This window comes from Artibeus jamaicensis, unplaced genomic scaffold (assembly GCF_021234435.1).
Source record: "Artibeus jamaicensis isolate MK-2021 breed Jamaican fruit bat unplaced genomic scaffold, CSHL_Jam_final contig_585, whole genome shotgun sequence".
NCBI lineage: Eukaryota > Metazoa > Chordata > Mammalia > Chiroptera > Phyllostomidae > Artibeus > Artibeus jamaicensis.
Window position 1 is genome coordinate 8,434,232 of NW_026521894.1, and position 27,009 is coordinate 8,461,240.

Genomic DNA, 27,009 nt, shown 5'->3' on the forward strand with positions numbered 1-27,009 from the left:
TCAGTACCCAAATAAATACATAAATGTACGTCCTTGTCTTGGGTATAATATTTATATACCTGAACCAATTTTCATCATTTTTTCTTCTTCCTTTTCCCTTATTTGTGCAGGGTGTGTTGTCAGTGGTTACCTTTGTAATTTAGCCCACTGCTTATAAAACATGATGGTAGGATTGGGATTCAACCAGATGAAGATTGAACATCACCCAGAGATGGATGCAGTGACTCTTGAGAATTTGAAAATACCCTTCTTGTGAGAGATTTTGCATGTCTTTATTAGGAAGGGAAATTGCAACATATTAGATAGAAGCAGGTTGTTTTTGCTCTTTCCATTGCTTAGAAGTTTATGTATAGCTATGCAATAGCCAAAGGGTTAAATACAGGCAACATAATTCATAATTCAGCCTGATTTCCAATGCCTTTCACTTTCCCTTCTTATACTTCAGAGTCTGAAAAGTTACAAACTGCAGGTTTCAGACTTTGTTGCATTTATGATTATTGTTGTAATATAGTTTCCACAAATTAGATGCATTTGTTATGCTTTAAAGGTGGAAGTGAGGCAAAGTCCATCTGTCCATCACTTCTAGAATTTTCTGCTACAAACTATAGTGGGGGTGTTGTTTTTTTCTTCATTTTTCAGCTTTTCTGGTAGCAAGAGGCAAGGTGTTGGGCATCTGACAGGCAGGAAGCGAGCTCACAATCCCCGTGTGTAGCAGCAGGGACTTCGTGATCCATTACCATTTCCACACTGTGTTCCAGAGGCAGCCTTGGATTCTCCACCTTCCTGACTGTGGCCGAGGCTGCAGCTCCCCTGGTGGGCTGGTTCTATGGTGCTGTACTTTCTTGATGTCCTGGAGACCTGACTAGTGTCTGCTTCTCTGGGCACTCCAAATGTTTTCTTTGTAAGCACCTAATCTCCCATTTATATCCTTTTATGTTTAAAATAATTCCTGATTTTTTTTCAACTAAGCCCTGACAGAAAAAATTAGAATGGGACATGTCTCTGTGTGGTATGAGACCTGGCCTGAGATGTTAGCTGGTTCCCTTTATGATTTGTATTCTCTACTAAAATAAAAGCTCTCATTAAGAATGTTTAGGTCTGGCAGCATATAGAGATAACCTTTTTCAGCACTCTCATCTTACTCTATTTTATTGTATGTACTATGTTTTTTTTCTGTCCAGTTTCCTTTTTATCTACTTTTAAAATTATAGTATAACTTAAAGTGCACATAAAAGTGCAGCTCTGTGAATTTTTATATATCTCTACATTTTTAGTAACCCAGAAGGCCTCTTCATTTTCTCTCCCAGTTGCTATCTCCCTATGGTGTTTTAGTTTCTCAGGGCTGAGTGTCTTAAACTACAGAAATTTATTATTTCACAGTTCTGGAAGCTAAGAGTTCAAAATCAAGTTATTGGTAAGGTTGGTTCCTTCTAGAGGTTCTGGGGGAGAAAATGATCTCTCTCTCTCTCTCTCTCTCTCTCTCTCTCTCTCTCAGCTTCTGGCAGCTGCCAGCAATCCTTGGAGCTCCTTATACTGTAGCCGTATCACTCTAATCTCTGCTGTCCTCCTAAGACGTCATTCTCCTTCTATGTCTGTTCTCCTAAGGACATCAGTCATTGGATTAAGGCTCACCCTAATCCAATATGACCTTACCCAACTTGATTACCCCTTCAAAGTCCCTACTTCCAAATAAGGTCACATTCACAGGTCCCTGACTTGGAACTTCAACCTATGTTTTGGAGAGGGCACAATTCAACCCACATCAAAAGTAACCACTATTCTATTCCTATTATAATGGAGTAGTTGTACTTTTTTGAACTTCTTCAAATACATATAAGTGAAAGCACAGAGTAGTTCAGGCATTTTCACTCCATATACATCTGTGAGATTCATCCCATACTGTTTTACATATCAGTACTTTTTCCCCCTCCAATGCAATATAGTATTTCACTGTAGATATTTATATACACTACTGTTGATGGAGATTTACATGTTTTCCAGCTTGGAGGTACTACAATCTGTTTTTATCCATAGAACATTCTAGTACCAAATGGGTAGATTTTCCATACCAATGACCCATTAAGCCACTCTTCATCCACGGGGTGTCCTACAGTTCAATTCAATTCTGATAATACCTGGAGTTAGCACAGATCCCACAGGTTAATGGCTCACAGGACTGCCCCCCGCCCCCGCCTCCAGATGCTAATTGCAAGTCTGGGCCACCTGTACTTCTGACCGCCAGCTATAAAGTCAAGGAGTTCCCGTGATGTCCTCCTTGGGTTTTATAATTTATAAGAAGGGTTCACAAAACTCAGAAAAAGAGTTTACTTACTATTATTAGTTTATTACTCAAGATAAAACTCAGAAACAGCCAAATAGAGGAGCTGCATAGAGCAAGGTATGAGAGGTGGGTGGGCACAGAGCTTCCGTGCTCTCTGGGTGCATCGCCCTCCGAGAACCTCCTTGCAATCACCAAACGGTCACCATTTCCAATAACCAAACGGTCACCGTTTTAGTGTTTTTATGGAGGTTCTATTATGGAGCTACAGTTGATTAAATCGCTACCCATTGGTCATATACTAAATTTCCAGATCCTCTCTCCTCCCTGGAAGTCAGAGGGTGAAGCTGAGAGTTCCAACCCTCTAATCCAGCTGTTGGCCTCTCTAGCAACCGGGCCCCATCTTCCAAGATGTATCACGTTAGCATATACTCAGATATGGTCTAAATAACAAAAGATGTTCCTCTAATCCCATCACTCAGGAAGTCTTAAGAATTTTAGGAGCTCTGTGCTAGGAACTGGGACCAAATATGTATTTCTTATTATATCATCATATTATAGGGATATTATTGATAAAGATGCTATGAACATTCTTGTATATGTCATTGATGCAAATATGTATTCATTGTCCCTTGGGTTTACACTAGAAATGGGGTATGTGCTTGTTCAGCTTTCGTGGATATATGCAGGGAGACCCCCCAAAAACCTAGAATTTACTTATTAAAAATTGTGTATTTATTCTTACATGTTTAAACTTCACTCATCTTCAAAGTGATCTCTATTTGATACAATACACCTGTTGAGATGTTGTTTTCCACTGCTCAAAAACAGTTTTTGAACTTGTCAATTTTGATGCCTTTTAATGCTTCTACTGTTTTTTGTTTCACCTCTTCCATATTGGCAAAACATTTCCCTTGGATGACTTTGCCCCCCGCTCCCCGGGGGAAAACAAACAAAAAAAAGTCGCTCGAGGTGAGACTGGGTGAATAGGGAGGGTGGGGCATGGAGGTCATACAGTTTTGGGTCAAAAACTGCTGAACAGTCAGTGTGATGTGGGCAGGTGCACTTGTAAATCACTCATCATGATACGGGCAAATGTGCTGAGTCTTCAAAAAAAATTCACTGGTGCTGAAAACAGCCTCTCACAACAACATCAGCTGGTACAGATACGGATGGATTCCTAGAACACTCACCTGGCTGGGGTCGCCTGTACTACAAGGGACTTGTCCTCCAGAAGATTATTCCAGTTTTGGGGGGTCTCCCCTCATACAGTTTTCTGAAGTGGTTGTGCTTAATCATATTGCCACCAGCAGTAATGAAAGTTTTAGTAGTTCTACATCCTCATCAATGCTTGTTGTTATTGTTTTAAAAAGTTAGCAGTTCTGTTGGATCTTTAGTGAAATATATTTGCATTTCCTTAATGAGTAATGATGGTATTTCATATTTGTGGGTCATTTGGATATCCTATCTTGTGCAGTGCCTGTAAAAATATTTGCCTGCTCTTTACTTGGGTTGTCTTTTTCTTCTTGATTTGTAGTTATAATTTACTATGGATTTGAGTCTTTTGTCAGATCATATAAGTATTGTAAGTATCTTCTCCCCCAAAATAATGTGTTGCCATTTTTTTCTTAAATTATTCTAATGGTTCAATACGTTCATGTTATAGATTAAGTAAATGCAGTGTTCCATTTCAGGCACTGTTGTCTACTATTGCCCCTAAATGGCCCTACAAATTAAATAAATAAAGCGAAGAATACAAAATCATCTAAAATCTGTTGCTGAGCTGGTAAGAAAGTAACACCTCTGCAGAGGCCTCTGAACAACGTGCACTCAAAGCCCCTGGGAACTAAGGAGTTGCTAAAGCCAGTTTTGCCCTGAAGAGTTTTGCTAAATCTTGAAGAATAGGAGCCTCTGCCCTGAGACCAGTTACCTCTTTCAGTGCAGATGTGAAGGTTCTGGGCATGCCTAAAATGAAGGGCCTAGTGATAAATCTTCTGTGTAAAGCTGGAGGCCCAGAGAACTATACTTGAAAAATGAGAGTGAAAGAAAAATGAATCCGATATCCTGAAGGGATCAGAAAAAGAGTTGCCTGTCTTGAAACTGAGACTTGGTGGAGGTGAGAAATATTCTTTGAAGATTAAGAATGTAAACAAAAGCCCAGAGATAACCTTTCTTTTTTTTTTTAAAAAGAAATTTATAGAGAGTTTATTCAGATAATGATTTTCAAACTGGGAAACATAGTCCCTTGGTATGAACTGAGAGTATGTTTAAAAATGGATGGGATGGGGAACAATTTATAAAGGCAACAGTTGTGAGGAGCCAATGATCAAAGAGATGGGTTTCTAGGGGAAAAAAGACCATAAACTTACATCATTTGTTTTCTGACTGGTAGGGCTAACTGAACTTTCAATGGTTGGCTGATTCCGTGATCAAGCAAGTGGGGTTGTGATGTGAGAACAATGGGTAATATGTGATGAAACACTTATCAAGTCCTGGTTTCAGTCTGGGCTTGTAGAACAAAAAGGCTGTCTTTGATCACCATCATAGCACAGTGAGTATTATTTAACAACAATGCGAGGAGTACAGTTCATCAAATAGTACCATCAGCACAGTGGGGCTGCTGGCTCTGCTGGCAGATTCAGAGCCCAAAAGGGCAAAGTTATGCTTTGCAAGCAGCTTCAGAGCTCAGCCTGTAAAAATCCAACTATTGGGCCACAAATTATGAAATTAAAGTTCTTATAAGTCCTCAATAACACAAACTGGCCCTTATGAGTTTTACAGTTTTAACTGATGCTACTTGTGTGACTCAAAAAATCTCCAGTACGGAATTTAATTTAAAGTGATCCCAGTTTGGTAGCTGCAATCTAGATATAAAAATATTCACAGATACTTCTGGTGAAGATGGAGGTATAGGTAAACACACTTTGCCTCCTTGCACAACTATGGAAAAAATTACAACTAGATTACAAAGCAAATATCGTCCAGAACCATCAGAAAATCAAGCTGTATGCAAGTCAGACAACCAAGGATTTAAAGAAGCCACATTCATTTGGATGAGTAGGAGGGGTGGGTGGAGACAGGGGGTGGAGAGGCATGTGGACACAGAGACATGATGGAACAGGTGGTCCCACATTCATGTGTAGTGGATAAAAATTAGGAGGGATAACTTGGGAATGAGGAATTCTAGTCCCAGGCCAGACCACACAGTCCAGGATTCCATGCCAGCAAAATAAATCCCCCTAAATTCTGGCCGTAAAAACCAGTGGGTGTTGGGGCAGTGGAAGAAACTTCCTGATTTTCAGGAGACTCCTCTTAAAGGGCCCACATGGACTTATGCAGATCCACCCCCTCTAGGATTCAGCACTAGACAACACCTGGAAGGGCACCAGTGGCATACAGGGAGAAAGTGAAGTGGCTGGAAATAGGGTGAGTGCTAAGAGATAGCTTCCTCCAGGGCAAACCTCCAGAAGCCAGGCAGCAGCACTGTCCCCGTTCTGTCCTCCCTCCATACAGAGCCACAAAGTAGTAAAACAGGTTGACTCACGCTGGTGATTACCTAAGGCCTCGCCCCACACAATTTACAGGTGTCTTTTCTATAGTAGGCCATGCTACTAAGACAGGGAGTCAAAGCAGCTCTACTTAATACACAGAAATGAACACAAAAAGGCTGCCAAATAGAAGAGACAAAAAAAAAAAAAAAAGAAAGTCCCAAAGAAAGAAAAGAAGAAAACTCTAGAAAAGAACTAAATGGAATGCAGATAACCAACCTATTTTCAGATGTAGAGTTCAAAACTCTTGTTATCAGGATCCTCAAAGAACTCATTGAGTATGGCAACAGCATAAAATAGACCAAGGCAGAAAAGAATGTTACACTAAGTAAAATAAAGAAAAGTCTATAGGGAACCAACAGTGGAGGAAATGAAGCTCAGATTCAAATCAATAATTTGAAATATAAGGAAAAAAGAAGCATTCAATAAGAATAGCAAGAAGAAAAAATTTTTAAAAATGAGGATAGTCTAAGAAGCCTCTGGGACATCTCCAAACGTACCAACATCTGGATCATGGGAATGCCAGAGGGAGAAGGAAGAGCAAGAAATTAAAAACTTATTTGAGAAAATAATGAAAGAAAATTTCCCTATTTGGTGAAGGAAATAGACACACAAGTCCAGGAAGCACAGACAATCCAAAACAAGTTGGACCCAAAGAGGACCACACCAAGACACATCATGATTAAAATACCAAAAGTTAAAGATCAAGAGCGAATCTTAAAAGAAGCAAGAGAAAGTAGGTAGTTACATACAAAGGCATTTCCATGAGACTTCCAGCTGATTTCTCAAAAGAAACTTTGCAGATTACAAGGTATTGGCAAGAAGTATTCAAAGTCATGAAAAGCAAGGACCTACAACCTGCATTACTCTATCCAGCAAAGCTATCATTTAGAATGGAAGGGCAGATAAAGTGCTTCCCAGGCAAAGTAAAGCTAAATAAATAAATCATCACCAATCCCTTATTATATGAAATGTTAAAGTGATTTATTTAAGAAAAAGAAGATCAAAACTAGGACCATTAAAATGGCAGCAAATTCCAACTATTAACAACTGAATCTAAAAAACAAACTAAGGAGACAGCCAGAACAGGAACAGAATCATAGATATGGAGATTATTTAGAGGGTTATCAGCTGGGAGGGAAAAAGGGACAATGGGGGAAAAGGTGTAGGGATTAAGGTGCATAAATTGGTACGTACAAAATAGGGGGAGGTTAAGAATAGTATAGAAAATGGAGAAGCCAAAGAACTTATATGCACAACCCATGGACATGAACTAAGTTGGGGGGGGTTGCTTGAGGGAAGGGGGTACCAGGTAGAGGGGGAAAAATAGGGAAAAACTGTGACAACTGTAATATCATAATAAAAATATACTTAAAAATATTCACAGATAATATTTCAAAGGAAAGAATAGTTTGAAGAAAAAAGCCATCGTGAGAAAAGATAGAATCAATGAACAGCAGAAGTAGGTCTACAAAAATTTCAGCTTTCAGAATGTTAAGACAGAATATAAAATAACTGCCCTGGCTGGTGTAGCTCAGTGGATTGAGCACGAGCCTGTGAACCAGACAATCGCAGTTCGATTCCCAGTCAGGGCACATGCCTGGGTTGCAGACCGGTTCCCTGCAGGCCAGTTCCCAGCAGGGGATGCATGAAAGGCAACCATACATTGATGTTTCTCTCCCTCTCTCCTTCCCTTCCCCTCTAAAGATAAAGAAATAAAATCTAAAAAAAAAAACCCATTAATTAAAAAAAGAAGAATATAAAATAACTTTGTGTAGTGTTTAAAGAAATAAGAGTGAAACTTGAAAATATAAGGAGGAAACAAAGATAGATTTGCAAAATAACTGCTAAGAAATAATTTAAATGAAAATTTCAAAATTGCTTTAAACCACCATTAAAACACAATTAAAAAGAGAAGATACAGTTGAAGTAATTATCCAGAATAAGTTCAGAGACAAAGATATGGAAAATGTGAAAGAAATGAAGAGATATAGGGAAGAGAATAAGAATGTCTCATCTATGTTTAAAAGGTGGTCTTAAAGGAAATAATAGAGTTCTGGCCAAGACACAGGTGTAGATAGAAACCCTTTGCTTCCTCTCACAACCAGAAGGAGGATAACAACCAATGTAAAATCAATAAACAACTAAAAACACCAGAAAATCAATCTGCATGGAATTCCAACAACCAAGGAATTAAGAAAAAAAATCAACCAGAATAACCAGATCTGTAAGGTGGACCCCTCTGGGCAGGTGACTCAGAAAAACCAAGAGGTGGCAGAGGATCAGGGCTGACTGCTGAGCTTGGCAGAGCTGTGCAGGAAGGAGTGACTTAAGGGGGAAACTGAGACTCAGAGCTGACTGTGGACTATAGCTGGGGTTGCCTGGGAGGGAGATACTTCCATTCTGACTCAAGAGTCTGTTGGAAAGTGCACTAGAGAAGAGTAAAAGCAAGCTACATCACTCCCTCTCTGGCCCCTTCCCCACAGACAGCACAGAAAAGAGGGTTGCCCTGCCTGGCTGAATACCTACGGCCCCACCCCTTATAACTTATCAGGTGAGCCAAGACAAAATATATGGCCCAAATGAAAGAACACAGCAGAACTAAGTGATGAGGACATTGCCAACCTATCTGATGGAGAATTTTAAGCCCTGGTAATCAACATGCTCACAGAACTGATTGAACTTGGTTGAAAAATGAAAGAACAAATGAAAAATACTCAAAATGAAATAAAGCAAAATATTCAGGGAACCAAGAGTAACAAGAAGAAAACCAAGATTCAAAGCAATGATTTGGAACAAAAGAAAGAAATAAACATCTAACTGGATCAGAACAAAGAAACAAGAATCCAAAAAAAAAAAAAAAAAATGAAGAGAGGCTGAGGACTCTCTGGGACAACCTGAAACATTCCACTATCCAAATTATAGGGGCACCAGAAGGAGAAGAACGACAGCAAGAAATTGAAAACTTTTTTAAAACTTTTTAAAAAAATTTTTATTGATTATGCTGTTATAGTTGTTCTATTCCCCCCTTCATTCCCCTCTACCCTACCCCCCGTCCCCACCATTACCCCCCCTTTAGTTTATAACCATGTGTCTCAAGTCCTTTAGATTCTATATTTCCCATACTATTTTTGCCCCCCCATCTATTTTCTATCTACTGTCTATGCTACTTATTTTCTGTACCTTCTCCCCCCTTCTCCCCCCACTCCCCTGTTGCTAACCCTCCTTGAGATCTTCATTTCTATGTTTCCACTCCTGATCTAGCTGTCCTTTTAGTTTGCTTTTGTTTTAGGTGTGGTTGTTAATAACTGTGAGTTTGTTGTCCTTTCACTGTTCATGTTTCTTTAACTTCTTTTTCTTAGGTAAATTCCTTTAACATTTCATATAATAAGGGCTTGGTGATGATGAACTCCTTGAATTTGATCTTATCTGAGAAGCGCTTTATCTGTCCTTCCATTCTAAATGAAAGTTTTGCTGGATAGAGCAATCTTGGTTGTAGGTCTTTGGATTTCATGACTTGGAATACCTCTTTCCAGCCCCTTCTTGCCTGTAAGATCTCTTTTGAGAAATCAGCTGACAGTCTGATGGGGACTCCTTTGTAGGTGACTGTCCCCTTATCTCTTGCTGCTTGTAGGATTCTCTCCTTCATTTTAATTTTGGCTAATGTAATTATGATGTGCCTTGGTGTGTTCCTTCTTGGGTCCAACTTCTTTGGTACTCTCTGAGCTTCCTGGATTTCCTGGAAGTCTATTTCCTTTGCCAGATTGGGGAAATTCTCCTTTATTATTTGTTCAAATAAGTTTTCCACTGGTGGCTGTGCCTTTCCCCCTTCTGATACCCCTATAATTCGGATGTTGGAGCATTTAAAGATGTCCTGGAGGTTCCTAAGACTCTCCTCATTTCTTTGAATTCTTGCTTCTTGACTCTTTTCTGTTTGGCCATTATTTGCTTTCTTCTGGTTCACTCCATTGATTTGAGTCCCAGTTTCCTTTTCATTGCTATTGGTGTCCTGTGCAATTCCATTCATTTCAATTAGTTTCGCCTTCATATATTTGTCTAATTTGTGGGTATAATCAACCAGTTCTGTGAGGATCCTGATCACCAGTGTTTTAAATTGTGCATCTGAGAGTTTTGCTATTTCTTCATCACTTAGATCTACAGGCTCTGGGGCTTTGAGATCTTCCTGTGCCATTTTTGGTCTGTTCGTGCCCTTTAAGTGTGAGTAGTGGCGCCTTGGACTCCCAGGTTGCTGGGTTGTGACGCTGTATGTGGGGGCGTGGTCAGAGCGGGGAAATGGCGACCCCCTCTGCTGTTTCTCACAGCTGGGTGAGGAGCAGAGCCTTAGGTGGTTCACCTGGGCCGGGCCACTCAGAGTCGCTGGGTTATGATGCTGTATGTGGAGGTGGGGTCAGAGGGGGGAAATGGTGGCGCCCTCCCTGCCACTGGACTTGAGGACCGGCTGGGTCCCGGTCTAATCGCCCACTCCCTCGCTTGTCTATCCGCGCACAAATGTGCGACCACAGTCAACCCCCAGCCCTGCTCCCTCACTGTTTCCCCAAGGTTGCTCACTAGGTCCAACCCTGTGCGGGGATTCCTCGAGCCTGAGTCCATCTGACCGAGTTTTCCTATGCTACCCCGCTCCGCCAGCTGCTGGTTTCGCCCCTCTTACTGGTCATGCTGAAGAATTTGTTGTTAACAGACTTCCGAAAAGTTCAATTTTCTGTGTCCTGGCTGTGTTTTCTGTTGCTAATATTTAGTTGTCTCTAAACTTGGTTGTGTGAGAAGGCACGGCACATCCACCTATGCCTCCATCTTGGCGGAAAAAATCGAAAACTTATTTGAACAAATAATAAAGAAGAACTTCCCCAATCTGGCAAAGGAAATAGACTTCCAGGAAGTTCAGGAAGCCCATAGAGTCCCAATGAAGTTGGACCCAAAGAGGAACACACCAAGGCACATCATCATTAAGTTACCCAAGATTAAATATAAAGAGAAAATTCTAAAAGCAGCAAGAGAAAAGGAGACAATTACCTACAAAGGAGTTCCCATCAGACTGTCAGCTGATTTCTCAAAAGAAACCTTATAGACAAGAAGGGGCTGGTAAGAAGTATTTGAAGTCATGAAAGGCAAGGACCTACATCCAAAATTACTCTATCCAGCAAAGCTTTCATTTAGAATAGAAAGGCAGATAAAGTGCTTCCCAGATAAGGTCAAGTTAAAGGAGTTCATCATCACCAAGGCCTTACTATATGAAACATTAAAGGGATTTATATAAGAAAAAGATAAAAATATGAACAATAAAATGACAACAAACTCAGCAAATGAACCTAAAAGAAAAGGAAAACAATGAAAAGAAAAACTAAGCAAACAGAACAGGAACAGAATAAGAGAAATGGACACACAGAGGGAGGTCAGTGGGGAGGGGGAAGGGAGGGATAGGGGAAAAGGTATAGGGCAGAAGAAGCATAATTGGTAGGCATAAAATATATGGGGAATGATAAAAATTGTATAGGAAACAGAGGACTCAAAGAACTTACATGCACAACCCATGGAGGGGGGGGTGATGGAGGGTTGGGGGGTCAGGGTAGAAGGGGGGATGAAGGGGGAAAAATTGGGAAAACTGTGATAGCATAATCCATGAAAAATACTTAAAAAAAGAAAATAATAGAGTGAATAGTAAAAGGGCAGTCTCCAAAAAGATAATGGCTAAATGATGTGGACCCCAGCTCGTGGGATCCATGACACTGTGGATGAGACACGAGAAATTCACAGGGACTACTGAGTCCTGTGGAGGAAAAGGGATGGCGAGGCTTCTCTGTCAAGAGGAGAAAAAGCCTTAGCGTGCCTCAGCCACTCTATCAAGGGGAGAGTGCCTCAACCTTTGCCTTGTCAAGCTTTTATTCCTTTTCTGGGCACATTACATGATGGTCCTCATTTACTATGCACAGGTTAGTTTTAGGTGGTTACCTTTTACAGAAAACAAAGGAGAGGATGCCACTAATCACATCACAGAAGAAGGATATTTGCAAATGCAAAGGGATGACTGAACCGGTTACAGTCATCCTTGGAAGGTTTAGTATAGATTTCAGGAAGTTACTTTAAAGATATGCAGTAAATGTTTGCTGTCCCAATTCAGGATGAGGGAGTTTTAGCAAAAGCAAGTCTCATAGCATTCTAGGTACAATGCAGGCCTGATTCTCCATGGGAGAACCTATCCGTGCACATGGGTCTTGTTTGGGCTGACACCATGCAGAACAGTCTCCTATAGCTAAATATTTTAAAATATACTTTATTGATTATGCCATTACAGTTGTCCCATTCCCCCCCATTCTCCTCCACCCTGCACACCTCTCTCCCCACATTCCCTACCTTTAGTTCATGTCCATGTGTCATAAGTTCTTTAGCTTCTACATTTTCTACACTACTCTTGCCCTCCCTGTCTATTTTTTCCCCATCGTCTATGCTATTTATTCTCTGTACCTTCTCCCCCTCCTCCTCCTCCCACTCCCCTGTTGCTAACCCTCCATGTGATCTCCATTTCTGTGGCTCCACTCCTGTTTTAGGAGTCCAGTTAGTTTGCTTTTATTTTAGATGTGTTTAGTAACTTTGAGTTTGCTCTTCATTCACTGTTCCAATTTTTATCTTCTTTTTCTTAGATAAGTCCTTTTAACATTTCATATAATAAGGGCTTGGTGATGATGAACTCTTTGAACTTGACCTTATCTGAGAAGCACTTTATCTGCCCTTCTATTCTAAATGAAAGCTTTGCTGGATAGAGCAATCTTGGATGTAGGTCCTTGCCTTTCATGACTCGGAATACTTCTTTCCAGCCCCTTCTTGCCTGCAAGGTCTCTTTTGAGAAATCAGCTGACAGTCTGATGGGAACTCCTTTGTAGGTAACTGTCTCCTTATCTCTTGCTGCTTCTAGAATTCTCTCCATCATTTTAATCTCGGCTAATGTAATTATGATGTGCCTTGGTATGTTCTTCCTTGGGTCCACCTTCTTGGGGACTCTCTGAGCTTCCTGGACTTCCTGGAAGTCTATTTCCTTTGCCAAATTGGGGAAGTTCTCCTGTATTTGTTCAAATAAGTTTTCCACTTTTTGCTCTTCCTCTTCTCCTTCTGGTACCTCTACAATTCAGTTGTTGGAGTGTTTAAAGATGTCCTGGAGGTTCCTAAGCCTCTCCTTATTTTTTCGAATTCTTGTTTCTTCATTGTTTTCTGTTTGGTTGTTTCTTTCTTCTGGTCCACTCTATTGATTTGAGTCCCTGTTTTCTTTCCATCACTATTGGATCCCTGTGCATTTTCCTTTATTTCACTTAGTTTAGCCTTAATTTTTTTCATCTAATTTGCAACTAAAATCAACCAGTTCTGTGAGTATCCTGATCACCAGTGTTTTGAACTGTGCATCTGATAGGTTGGCTATCTCTTGGTCGCTTAAAACTATTGGCTCTGGGGCTTTGATTTGTTCTTTTGATTGAGCCATTTTTGGTCAGGTTGCACCTATTATATATGAGGGTTGGAGCCTTAGGTGTTCACTAAGGAGGGGCAAGCCACGTTGCTGGGTGGTGACACTGTATGTGGGGGTTGGGTCAGAGAGGGTACAGTGGTGCTTGCTCCGCTCTGTCTCGAATTTCAGTCCCCTCTGCCGCTTCCCACAAACCAGCACCTTTTCAATTCATGCTTTTAGGCTTTATTTCCCGTCGCTGGGGCCCTGTGTTGTGTGGTCTGTCATGCTGCTCGTTTTTGCTTAGGTGTTCATTAGGGCGGGGCAACTGAGTCACTGGGTTGTGATAATGTATGTGGGGGCAAAGTCAGAGAGGGAGCAGTGGCATTTGTTGTGTGCTCTCTGGGATTTTGGTCCACTCTGCTGTTTCCCACAAGCAAATTGGGCCCTTCTGGTGCTGGTTCCCGGGTGGGCGGGCTTGTGTACGTTGTAGGACCCTGTGGATCTCTCCAAGGAACTCTCTTGTGAGGCTGAGTCTCTCCCGGCACCTCAACCCCTGCAAGTTTTTTCAGTCAGTGCTTTTAGAGTTTATTTCTTGTCGCTGGGGCCCTGGATTGCGTGGTTTGTCTCACTGCCCGTTTTTTTGCCTGGTTTATCTGCGCGTGAATGTGTGTCTGTGGTCAGCCAAACACCTTGCGCACCTTACTGGGTTTGCTGGCTTCCTCCCCACCCCCGAGTCGCCAACCACCGCCTTTTCCTGCTGGGACCCCTCTATGCCAGCCACTGACTCCGCTCCTTTTACCAGTCTGGATGAATGGTTTGTTGTTGTTGGACTTTGGTACAGTTTAATTTTCTGTCTGTTCTGGTTGTGGTTTTGTTTCTTAATCTTTGTTGTCCTTAAATTTGGTTGTGCGAGGAGGTATAGTATTTCCACCTACACCTCCACCTTGGCTGGAAGTCTAAATATTTTTTTAATTATTGAAAGATATCTTTAGACCCAGGAAGCCTAACAGAGCCAAATCAATCCCATGCAAAAAAACCTAGACACATCATAATGAAATGTACACCCCCCCTTTACCCTCTCAAAAAAGAAGGGAAGTTAGGAAGAAGTTGAAGTATGAGAGTCAGATCACCTGCAAAGAAATGGTAATTAGATGGCTGGGTGGCTCTCAATTGCAACAGTGAAGACTAAAAATATATTCAAAGCAGTGAGAAGAAATACTAGTCAATCTAAACTTCCACATCCACCAGAGCTATCTTAAAAACAAAGAGGGTAAAATAAAGGTATTTTCAGAGACAAAAATAGACTTTACCATCAAAAGATATCCTCTATGTAGTTCTAAAAATCTAACCCAAGTAGAAAGAAAATAAATTCCCAGTGGGAGATCTGGCTACATAACTTTTGGATCTCAATGAAAGGCCCCCAAAATTCAGGGGCCCTCATTAAAAAAAAGTATTAAGAATTTCAAGATGACAATCACAGAGCATGATATCAAGCATGGGTCCCTTCTGAGCAGGTGTCCTGTGTCACCCACCCATGAATCTGACCCTAGGTAAGTCTAAACAATCAAATGCATGAAACAATAATAAATTTATCTACGTTGTGGGGGAGAAAAAGCAAGCTAGAATTAAATTCCTAGACAACAGCATATAAGTTGGAGGAGTTATTAGAGTTCAAGTATTCTAAGGTGCTTGTATTATTTGGGAAGAGAAAGAAGAAAAAATTTAACTTTGTTAAGTTTGCATGTTAGAATAGGTAGGACAACCATAAAAGAATAAACATAGTGTACATAGCAAGAAAGTACCACTGAGACAAGTTGAAAACACACACTTTTTAGTATATATTAAATCAAAATATTCCGGGAATTACTCTATAGGTAAATAGACAAAACTGTAATGAAAAGACAAAGATTTTCAAATTGAAAATTAAAACAAAATCCAGCTATATGCTATCTTAAAAGATGTATAAACATCGTTATTATACAGACATATTGAAAGGCAATGAATGGGGGGAAATACCCCAGGTCAATATTAACTACACACAAAAAAGCTAGAGACAATACCGATATAGTAGCACCAGGAAAAAACTGACTCTATCACAAGAAATACTGCCATGGGTAAAGAGCCTCAGTTCATAATAGTAACATATTCAATTCATTAAAAATAAGTAAAAACTTTATTTTTTGTCCTCACTCAAGGACTTTTTCTTTTTTTCTCTCAGAGAGAGATGAAGGGAGAGAGAGAAACATCAACATGAGAGAAACAGTGATTCTCTCATGTGCTGGAACTGGAGATTGAACCCACCAACCAGGTATGTGCCCTGACTGGGAATTGAACCTGCAATCCTTTAGCTACAGAACAATACTCCAACCAACTGAGCCACACCAGCCAGGGCAGTAACAATGTAAAAGTAGTATGTACATAATAAGAAAAAAATTAAAATATACAAAGCAAAAATTGGCAAATCTGCAAGGAGAAACCGGCAAAGCCCCCTTCACGGAGGGAATGTTGAATGCACGGGTTCTCACACTTTAGCATGCATCAGAACCAAAGGAAGGCTTTGCTAAACATAGTTTGTTGGCCCCACCTCCAGAGCTTCTGATTTAATAGGCTGAAGGTGGAGTCTCAAAATTTCCACTTCTAACAAGTTTTCAAGTGCTATTGATGTTTATGGTTCCAAAACAACAATTTTAGAAACACTAGTTTAACAGATGTTTCAATAATTGATAGATTAAACACACAAAAAATCAGTAGGAGATGGAATATTTGAAGAGCACCATTATTAAATTTGATCTAATGGATGTATTAAAACATTACAGCATATGTATTATTTTAAGCACATATGAAACATTTATGAAAATTGACCATGTACTAGGTCTTAAAGCTAGTCTTGGCAAATTTCAAAGTGTTGGCACCATCTAAGCTACATTATTATGCAATTAAGTTAGAAATCAATTGTAGAAAAATAACTAAAAACGTCTTATGTTTAGATATTAAGGGATATCTTAACAACTCATGGGCAAAGAAGTTACAATGGAAAGATGGAAGGTAGAATAAAAGCCTCTTTCATGTCTCCAATACCACTGATCATCTAGAACTGTGGTCTGTACATATGGTTTCATCTAATATTGATTGACTGATTTGCAGTATGACCTATAATAAGACAATGGCAATAATGTGAATTCTTCAAACGAAGTTGCACCTAAACACACGTTATTGATTTAGTTTGCTTAATGACAAATAATTCTGACGTTCTCATTTTTGGTACCTTGCATACTTTTGGTAATTCAAATTGAAGACAGATTGACACCAAGATTCTTAGAACACCCCTGAAACAGCAAATAAGGTTTAGCTGGTACAAGATAGCTATTTGTCTTTGTGAGTCTCAAGTACAATGGCAACAGATGTATTTAATAGATGCTACAAACAGGATCTTTTAAAAGAATGGGTTTTCTCTTAATACCTCACAGTTACCATTTTTGTGGGTATGGTGAGAACATTTGTGATCTACTCTCAGCAAATTTCAAGTTTATAACACAGTGTTGCTAACTGTTGTCATTATGCTATATTCCTTTTACAACCGAAAGTCTGAACTTTGACCAACGTCTCCCCATTTCCCCCAGCACCTGGTAACCACCATGTTACTCGTTCTCCATTGATTTTACCTGTGAGATTTGACAGTATGTCCATTTACAGTATTTTTTACAAACAGGGAGATAAAGCAAGAGAGGCTCAGGAATGCTTGTCAGTTAAATCAGAGAGGCAGCTCAGTGACCCTGATACGAGTCAGTTACTATTCTGAAGATCTGGGGCATGTTACTTAATCTTTCTGAGCTTTAGTTTACTTACCTGAAAAAAACAGTGCTAGTAAGTTAGTAAGTGTTAACAAGCCTAGCATTTTAGGAAGTACGTGTGGCGGACTATATTTTTCAATGACGGCTGCAACAGTATCTTCTATCCCTCATGCTCCCTTCCATGTGACTCTGCCGCATCTCCACTGGGACATGGGGGGGTTGTCTTCATTTACTGGGACTGCTGTAACAAATGACCATAGATGTGTGCCTTAAATAGCAAACATTTAGTTTTTGCAAATCTGGAAGTTGGAAATTTGAAATCTGGGTAATGGCATGGTCAGGTTCTGGTGAGAGCCTTCTCCTGGGTTGTAGACTGCCAACTTCTCCTTGTATCCTCCCTCACGTGGTGGAAAAAAGAGTGACCCAGCTTGCTGGCTTCTCGGAGTGTTCAACTCTCATGCCCTGTAACTTTGCGAAGTTCCCACCTCCAAATACCATCACATTTTGGGAATTAGATTCCAACCTATGAATTTAGAAAGGTCACAAATATTCAGTCCATAACGGGGTCTCCCCTTGAATGTGGAAGGGCTTGTGATTATGGTAACTATGGTGCTATGTGACTTCTGAAGCTAGGTTATGAAGAGAGATACTAAGGGGTGAAAAAGCAGTCTTTAACATTTTGAAGCTGAACTGGCACTTAGGTGCTAGGCCATATTTTTTTTCTTACTGAACATCTTAGATGTACTATCCTCACACAAGATTGCTCTGAGACCATGATGAAATGAGACAAAGCAAGACCACTTCATAATTTTGTCTAAGCTCAAAACAAGGTCACTCGGCCAGCTACGAAATACCAGCTCTCCTCCTCTTGGTCAAAATGAGTGAGGGCTACTTCTTCACCAATTGCAGTTTTATCCTCATCTTACTCTGCTCTCCAAGTAGGGAAGACAATTGAGATACCCATCAGAATTGCATCCAATCTGGAGAATCCGTCCCTCCATCCTCAAACCCTTCCTCAAAATAACTCAGTCAAAGCCCAAATCCTATAGTAGATTCTTTCTAACATCCTCTTACTTAGATAGCCTGTAGTTCTCCCAGGGGACTTGTCCTCCCTCACTGCAAGGAGTAATACATTCAATTTATTTACCTACATGTGTATTCAGGAAAGTCTGGCTAGAAGTCATCAACTACATTTTGTCTTTTTTCTTAGAACACTTGCTTGGGAGTGGAGGTTTAGGAGGGAAACCAGCTTCCGGGTAAGCAGACCAGCTTCCCTAAAGTCGTCAGGTTGTGAGGACTAAGTGGAGAGAGAGATGCTGGTCAGCCCCCAGGTGCTCCCGCCCTAACACCCCTCCCCACTGTCCCCCTGCCCCGGGACTTCTCGCTTCAGCTACGTTCTGACTGCAACTGCGTAAAAGACCTTGAGCCAGATCTCCTAGCCCAGACCTTCCAAATTTGTCACCCACAGACACCACAAGAGATAATAAAATGATTATTATTTGAAGCCACTAAAACTTTGGATGATTTGATACATTCAGTAGATAACTGGAACAGTACTGAAAATATTTATAATATATCCCCCACAGTAGGTGCTTAATAAGTGGTAGCTACCTTCTGGTACTTGTAAAAAGGTTATTATGTGCAAAATCTCCAACATCTAAATAATTTTTTTCCAGTAAATTTCAGTAAATTTGTGGATTGGTGCCTATGGATCCACTCAATTTATTTTAATCCTGATACCAAAATAATGTAGACTGACCAATAATCCTCAGTAAAGGGATGAACTTATTTTGGAGCAATGCTAGAACATTACTACCATTGCTACTTAAAAAAATTAAATCCAAAAAATTATGGTTGCTTACTATGTGCAAAGCATTGATTTAGGCACAGGGAATATATTAGAAACCTTTGTGAAGCTTATATTGTAAGGAGGATACAATAAGCAATGATCAATAAACGAATAATTAAGAATATATGTAATAGGTCAGATGGTGAAATGTTCCGAGGAGAAAAAGCAGGGAAGGAGAGAAGTAGTACTGGTAAGGAACTAGGGGAATAGTATTTGCTCATTTTAATAGGGTGATCAAAATGTATTATTGAAAAAAAAAATGCTTCATTGACAAGGGGATATTTGAGCAGACCTGAAGGAGGTGAAGGAGCAAGTCACGAGGACACTTGAGAGAAGAGCATTCTAGGCAGGGAGAAGAACAATGCAGAGGCCTAAGATAGGAGTGTACCTGGTCTGTTTGATGAGCTGAGTTGAAGGCCAGTGTGGCTGAATTAGAGATCAAGGGGGAAGAAAAGAGATGGGGTCACAGAGGCCACAAGGGACCAGATCACGTATTCTCTTACAGGTCATTGGAAGGACTTTAACTTTTATTCTGAAAGTATTTTAAAAGACAGTATTGAAGAGATGAGTGCCATGATCTGACTTGTATATTAAAAGGTTTACACTAACTGCTGGGCAGAGAACAGACTGCTGAGAGGGAGTTTATCCCAATAGTCCAGTTAAGCAGTGATGGTGGCTTGAACCTGGGCAGTGGGAGCAAAAGTGGTAAGACCTGCCCACTGGTATTTTTTTTGAGGCTTTTCTGTTTAGAAAACATTAGCTATAATTGTGTTCATAACTTTAGAGTCCACATATAGTGGCAGACTATATTTCCTGGCTTCTTTTTCCTGTGTAGGTGATAGGCTGAATCTAACATGTTTTGAATTAGGATTAATGTGATTCAACTACATATTAATGTATCTTAACTGATTATTTTTCAAATTGGACAAGTATAATATGCCCACAGTAAGAACACAAAATGGAGATGAGGCCATTTCTTCTCTGAATTCCTCTCCTCACTATTCCCACCACCACTCCCATGACCCTACTGTAATATCAGTACCCTGCTCTCTATTCTTCCACAGCCTTCTTGCTGCTCATACACACACAGGGAAGCCTAAAGATATGCATATAGATATATGTACATATAAAGATACTTAGTTACTTAGTTGGTGGTTCTTACTGAAATGGAATTATGTTATACAATTGTTCTGCAACTCTGTAACTTTCTTTGCACTTGACAGTATATCATGAGCTCTACACGTTACTGTATGTACATCTGCTTTTGTTTTCTATGCCCACTATAACAAATTACCACTAACATAATGACAAAACAAATTTATTCTCTTACAATTCTGGAGATCGGATGTCTGAAATCAGTTTCACTGGAGTCCAGCTAAGGCTACAGTTCGGAAGGCTACTTCCTTTTCGAGGCTCTGAGCTTCTAGTGGCTGCCTTTATACCTTGGCTTGTGGTGCCTCCTCCATCCTCAAATTGTAACACTCACCTTTAACAGGAACCTGAACAACAAAACGAACAAGCAAGCAAAATATAACCAAAAACAATGAAATAGAGAACAGGCTGACAGCGACCAGAGGGGAGTGGGGAGGGAATTTCAGGGGAAAAGGGGAAGAAGGGTGTACAGGAACAAGTATAAAGGACACACGGACAAAAAAACTAGGGGGGTGGAAATGGGAGGGAGGTGGGAAGCACTGGGGGGTGGGCTGGGATGGGAGTAAAAGGCAGAAAACTGTACTTGAACAATGAAAATAAATTAATTTAAAAAATGGTAACACTCTAATCTTTGCCCCCATCATTGTGTCATCTTCCCACTCTGTTTCCTTCCCTCTTATATTATGGCCAATCACAATTCAGATAGTCTCCCTCAGCTCAAGGCGTACAATGTAATCACATCTGCAAAGCCCCTTTGGCTATATAGTCGTCCCCTTTATCCGTGGAGATATGTTTCAAGAGCCCCACTGATACCTAAAACTGTGGAGGGTACCAAACCCTATACATTCTGTGTTTTTTTTCCTCTATACATACATACTCTTTGACTTAAAGAAAGTACTTTATGGCTTCATCATTACTCTTACACTTTGGGGCTATTAAGTGAACTAAGAGTTACTTGAAAATAAGTCCTGAGATACAGCAAGAGTCCATCTGATAACTGAGAACTAAATGAGGAACAAGGAGTATATACAGCACTGATACTGTGGACACAGGGATGATTCACAATTTAAAATTTATGAATTGTTCATTTCAGGAATTTTCCATTTAAGATATTTGGACCATGGGTAACTATGGGTAACTGGAACTGTGGAAGTGAAACCATGAATAAGGGGAGACTACTGTATAAAGGAACCGTCTCAGGTTCTAGGGATCAGGAACTGCACGTTTTTGGGGTGACATTATTCAGCTTGCCACATCTAAGTCCATTTTTTAATTGCCTGTATTTATACAAAATACACACTTTTACATAAAAGGAACCTATCAGACATGCTGGAGTATTTTAATAGCGTTTTCTTCTTTTTCTTTCTGTATTTCTTTATTTTTTAAAGATTACCTACACTTCTCCTTGCTTACTAACCACATACATATTATGAAATGAAAAACAAACCTGGTTTAGGTAAGGACTTTGTTTGAAAGGATTGCAAGGTGTGTGTGTGGTGGTGGTGGGGGGGGCGTGGGTATTGCAATAGGAAGTTGGAGAATATTCCCTGCCTGTGGGAAGTGGAATGAAAAGGTTGCTAGACTGCATAGTAGATCAGGGAATGTTTTACCCTGAGGCAAACATTCATAGGGGGGCCTGTTAAGGAAGGGTTATATGCTGGCTCAGGCCATACTGGATACAAGTTCCCAGGCCTGGGGGAAGAAGAAGAATTTAACCAGTTTGGTTAAGGAGCATTTTGTTCCTATTAGTCAGGGGAGATAGATAGTTCACGTAATAATTTATGAGGCAAGAGTCCGGCCTTGTCCTAGGTGACAAAGAGAGTACCTCTGGGTTTTATGAGTCACATGGGGAATGGCATTTCTTTGCAGTATGCCACTTACAAGAGACTCGGGCATGAGAGAGAGTGAGAGTGAGCTTCAGGCTGGTTCCTTTGTCTTGAGGGGTTTTATCTGCAGGACTTAGAGGAGGATCTCAATAGAATCTGTATCATCTTTGCAGGTGTGCAGGTGTGTCCCTCATGGTTTTGGTCTCCAGTGACTGGTCTTGATGTTAGCCATGATGTTGCCCCAGCTGGTCTTGCTGTTTTCCCGGGCCTGCAGCTGAAATATGTCTAGATGTTATCTCTTAAGGCTTAATGCTTAAGGGAATAGTCATGCAAGGTCTTGTGTGGGAATCATATGAGGGTATTCTTCAATTCCTTTCGTTCCTCCTCTGAGGAGGTCTACTGCGTGGCTGGTGACATGCCAGGGAAGAAAGGTCATGGGAGGGTCTAAACCATATGACTAGCAATAAGCTAGGGGAAGAAAGGTCACCCTGGATAAGGTCCCACCTTATAATTGTCCGTTGCTAGGCTCCCGGGGCCTTCCACCTTGGTGACCTTCTGTACCTGGCCTGTTGTTCCTGCTCAGCTCCAGCCTGGCTAACTGCCTACTACAGCAGTTTTCTTAACCATCACTATTTTCCAGGTCTACAGTGCTCAGGTAAAAATTCAGCATCAACAGTGTACAAGGTTTAATGGTTTGGAGGCTTTATAAAAATGAGATCATTTAAAATGTACTTACTTTTCTGCATCTTACCTTTTTACTCAAAAATAACTAAAGAAAATTCCTTTCAAGGGCCGGTATAGCTCTTTTGCATTTTTTCCATGTTGTCATAGTGTTTCACAATGAGGTTGTGCCATACATACTATTCAGTTAGCCCTCTATGGATGACCATGTTCTTAATTTTCTGGGTTTTTTTTTCCCCCATATCACTTCAACAATTACAAAAAAATCACTTCACTTAGAATTTAGGGTTCCTGTAGTTGCTGCACTTGGGGTTTCGAAAGCTGCATTTCATTTTTTTCAAAATTTATTTTCTTTCTTAGAATCTCCTCACTGAACTGTCAACCCCTTTGAAGTTACTTTTGTTATGCTTCTTCCTCATCTCCACGTCCTGTCCTTTTGCCCAATGAGGTAGTAGGAGTAAAAATGACCCCAGTACCTTTTCTTTTGTCTTCCTGATCTCTTTTCCGGAAGCAGGAGTCTCCCAGGCCCACAGAAGCCCTGCCAGCGAGAGGAACTTTTGGACCCCTCCGGCTGGTCCCTCCTGGTCCACAAAAGCCCGGGGAGGAAGGCGTGGCCCGGGCCGGGGGGGGGGGGGGGAGCGCCCAGGAGGGTGTCTCCCAGATACACTGAAAAGCAAACTGAACACATGGTGAGGAAGCAGACACACCACAAAGACATGTTTCCAGGATCCTTTCAAGGTTTTACCCATGTTTTTCGAGGAAAAGAAACAGAACTAAAGCATCTTCAGTTCCTTTGGATGGAAAATGTTTTCCAAATTAGTCAGAGGGAGGGAGTCTGGGAGATCGAGGGAGCGGCCAGCCGGTTCTTTCCAGTTAGCAAAGTTCAGGCAGCTGCTAAATCAAGGCTTCTTAAGTTAGGACGCGCGGGCATAACCTTGTATCACCTCATTCGCTCATTTTTAATAAGGGACCATAAAAACCTGAAGTGCAGATTGGGTGTCACCCAACACGGAGGCTCGACAGCTAAGGCGGAAAAAAAGCGCCCTTTCTCCTCCAGCTCCCGCGGAGGTGCCAGGTTGCAAATGTATTCTTGTCTGGCCCCGGGGGCTTGACAGTTAATGATTTGCCGCAGAAGGAGCCCGCAGGAGAAGCCGGAGAGAGGACCCAGCAAGCGGCGCGGGAGCGCGGGCGCAGGGCCCGAGCCGAGTCCCCGGCGGCCCGCAGGCGCCGCCTCCCGTCTTCCGGGCCCCGGCACTTCGGGGGGTTCCGGGCTCCGGAGACCGCACGCGCCCCGATGGAGGTAGTTTCGCCGCCCGCGGGAAGCGGCACCCCGCCGCCGCCGCCGCCGCCGCCGCCGCAGGCACAGGGAGCGAGGGGCGCAGTCACCGGCCTGCTGCGCAGGATAAAAGGCAAAGTCTTCACCTGGTGAGTGGCAGGGGCGGCGGGAGCGCTGCGGAGCTGCGCGCGGGATCCGCTCACACGTGGCTGCGGAGCACACGGCCGGCAGCCGGGGAGAGGCGGCGGTGCGCGGACTTTGGAACTGGCTCCGGCGACTCAACATGTGCGCCAGGGATGGAGCTCTTCACCTGGCTTTGGGAAGCTCTTGCGGCTCCTCCCTCGGCCCCTTCTTACCGATCAGGGGCATGGATAGCAGAAGATTGGGGGAAATTCACCCTGTTGGCGTTGTCAGATCAGTCACCGGTGGCCTACCAGTTGGGAGGGGGCGAAGTCCCCGGGGATGCTGTGAAGGAGGGGTGTTCACCCTTGGGCTTGGCAGATGGGTGAACTACTCCTGGTGGCGCCAGCGCCCCTGGTCCTCCTGCAGCAGAGCACGTCTGACAGGGCCCGGATTCACCCCTAACAGATGAGTTCACCCAAGTGAGAAATCTGGGTTAAGTTCTGTGCTGCCGCCCGGAGGTAGTCTAGAGCCTGCCTCCTTTCCGGGCCTGGGGCCTGAGCGAGGCGACATAGCCACCTCCAGGCTGGGGTCCAGGGGAGCCTTCTTGTAGTGTCTTTGGGCTCCGTGGGAAATAGAATGCGCTTAAGGAATTGATAGCGATTCTGAGACAGACAAAGCATTTCTGGGGCTACTGGAGGACACGAGTTCTGTAAATAGAAATCACTCAGGATCTAAATAATGAAAGCCATCATTTAGTGAGCGTTCGCTGTGTCAAGTCCTGAGCTGAGTTAGCAATGAAAATGGTTAATATCAGCTCATCCTTATTACTTCATGAGACCCCACTGTTCTCACACCCACTTTGCAGATGGGAAAGTAATAAACAAGGCTAAGCTGTTTGCCTAAGGCCATGAGATGACCTGTAAGGAATGGTGTAGCGCAAGCCGTCTAAACTGCAGCTTTAACCACGCCTGCCCACTGTTACTTCTCATTGAGTGGACCAGGCATTTGAAACAGGCATTTGATTTTTTTTTCAGATTAACAAAGAGAAGTTCTCTTTAAAGATTGTGAAAAGTGTGTACTGAAAAGCCACACCATTTTCAAAACTAGATCAATAGTGGTGCATGTATTTTTGTCATATATAAGTAAGTATAGTGTTAAATAGATAGATGTATTTAAAGGGGAAAGCTGACCAAAAATCACCTGTATCATGCAACTGTGTAAGTCCTGAAAAATTTAACCAGAAGTTCTCAGCTGGGAGGCAGTGTAGTGTAAATGGCTAAGGCCACGGATTTTGGATTCCAATCCCGTCTGTGCTGCTTACTACCTGGGTGACCGTGGGCAAGTCACTTAACTTCTCTGCCCCATTTTTTCTTTTTCTTTTTTTAAAAAAAGATGTTATTTGTTTATTTTTAGAGAGGGGGATGGGAGGGACAAAGAGAATGTGAGAAACATCATCATTGTATGGTTGCCTTTCACGTGGCTCCCACTGGGGACCTGGCCTGCAACCCAGGCATGTGCCCTGACTGGGAAGTGAACTGGTGAGGCTTTGTTTCAGAGTCTGCACTCAATCCACTGAGCTATACCAACCAGGGCCACAGTTTTCTTATTTGCTTTTTTTTCCTTTCTCTCTTTTTCAATTGTTGTTCAAGTACAGTTGTCTCCAGTTCCCTCACCACCGCCACTCCCCTCTTATTTGTAAAGTGGAGATAATAACAGTACCTACTTTGGGGATGTTGTGAGGATTAAGTGGCTGACTACGCAGGAGTGGGCAGACAGCCGGCTCGTGCTACTCCACGTTTCATCATCAGCTCTCCATTCCCTGGTGATGGGAAAATGTGGTGTTGCCCCAACAGATGCCAGCAGCCCTTATGTTGGGACAGACAGTATGGCAGATGTCATTTAAGCAAGATGTAACAAGGATTAGCATTGATTTTTTTCTCTTAGTGTTCTAATATTTTATTTATTCATTTAACTTTAAAGATCTTATTTACTTATTTATTTTTAGAGAGGAAAGAAGGGAGAGAGGGAGAGAGACATCAATGCACAAGAGACACATCAATCAGTTGCCTCTCGCATGCCCCCAACAGGGGGCCTGGCCTGCAACTTGGGCATGTGCCCTGACCAGGAATTGAACCTGAGACCCTTTGGTTCACAGGCTGGTGCTCAATTCACTGAGCCACACCAGCCACAACTTAATATTCTAAAAACTTAAAAATCCTGGTATGTTTTGCGATCAGAAGTATCTAATAGCTTCCTAAATATGAGATTTCTTCTGTCTCTGAACATACTTTTACTGTATCTCCCTTGTGGATATTTACTTTCTTCCTTGTGTAATAACTGTAGGTGTCTTACATTTCTGGTAAGGAAAGTGCTTAACAGCAGAATTGTCTTTTTCACTTTTTATTTTCCACAATCCTTAGCACATGAATGAGTGAATGAATGAGGGATGACAGAAGGCCTTGAGGCTTCCTTTCCCTCCTGCCATACATCCTGCACTTTTCTCTTTATCGATGTTTATTTATTCTGAGAGTCTTGGGCTGGACCTTTTTTGTTGCTATTGTTGGCAGAGATCTTCAGGTCGTTCAGGGTGTCAGTCTTACCTCTGGCAACAGTTCAGATGATAGAGAAATTCAAGAGTTAAAGACTTTAGCTTCAATCATAGTCGACAGGTTTAAGAGATTAATGCACATGGAAAGCTGTTATTCCAGCAACTGGAATCCATGACCACATGACTCCAGGGGGTCTGGGTATCTGAGCCATTGTGTTCCAGGGAGGGAATGTCTGTGACACAGGTTAAGAGTTGTTGGTGAACAGATAAAGAAGTACTAGGAAAATTGATGTAGCTCTTATCCAATTAATCTTTTTTTCCAAACTGCTTATCTACCCTTTCTTCATTTTATAAAAAGATCAGCTCCAGATGAGATTTTAAGATGCTTTTTGAGGGTACATAACCCACTGTCTCCTCATATTGCTAGTATCTGAATAAAGCGTTCATAAAGATTCTATCCTTGTCTCTACTTATTGGTTCTGGTAGT

The 27,009-nt window shown here is 41.7% G+C and overlaps 1 protein-coding gene across 2 annotated transcripts in view; it reads left to right on the plus strand.

Moving 5' to 3' along the window:
- Nucleotides 1-15,519: 15,519 nt before the first annotated feature.
- Nucleotides 15,520-27,009, plus strand: part of SLC35F2 (solute carrier family 35 member F2) — a 70,987-nt gene continuing 59,497 nt past the window's right edge. The window contains exon 1 of one of the 2 annotated variants that reach the window (XM_053670369.1): nucleotides 15,520-15,584. In XM_053670369.1, coding sequence (XP_053526344.1) covers nucleotides 15,550-15,584 — 35 coding nt within the window. In that variant the 5' untranslated portion in view covers nucleotides 15,520-15,549. Of the gene's footprint in view, nucleotides 15,585-23,617; nucleotides 24,001-27,009 lie in introns of those variants that run through there. The other variant, XM_037161847.2, reaches the window with a different exon arrangement.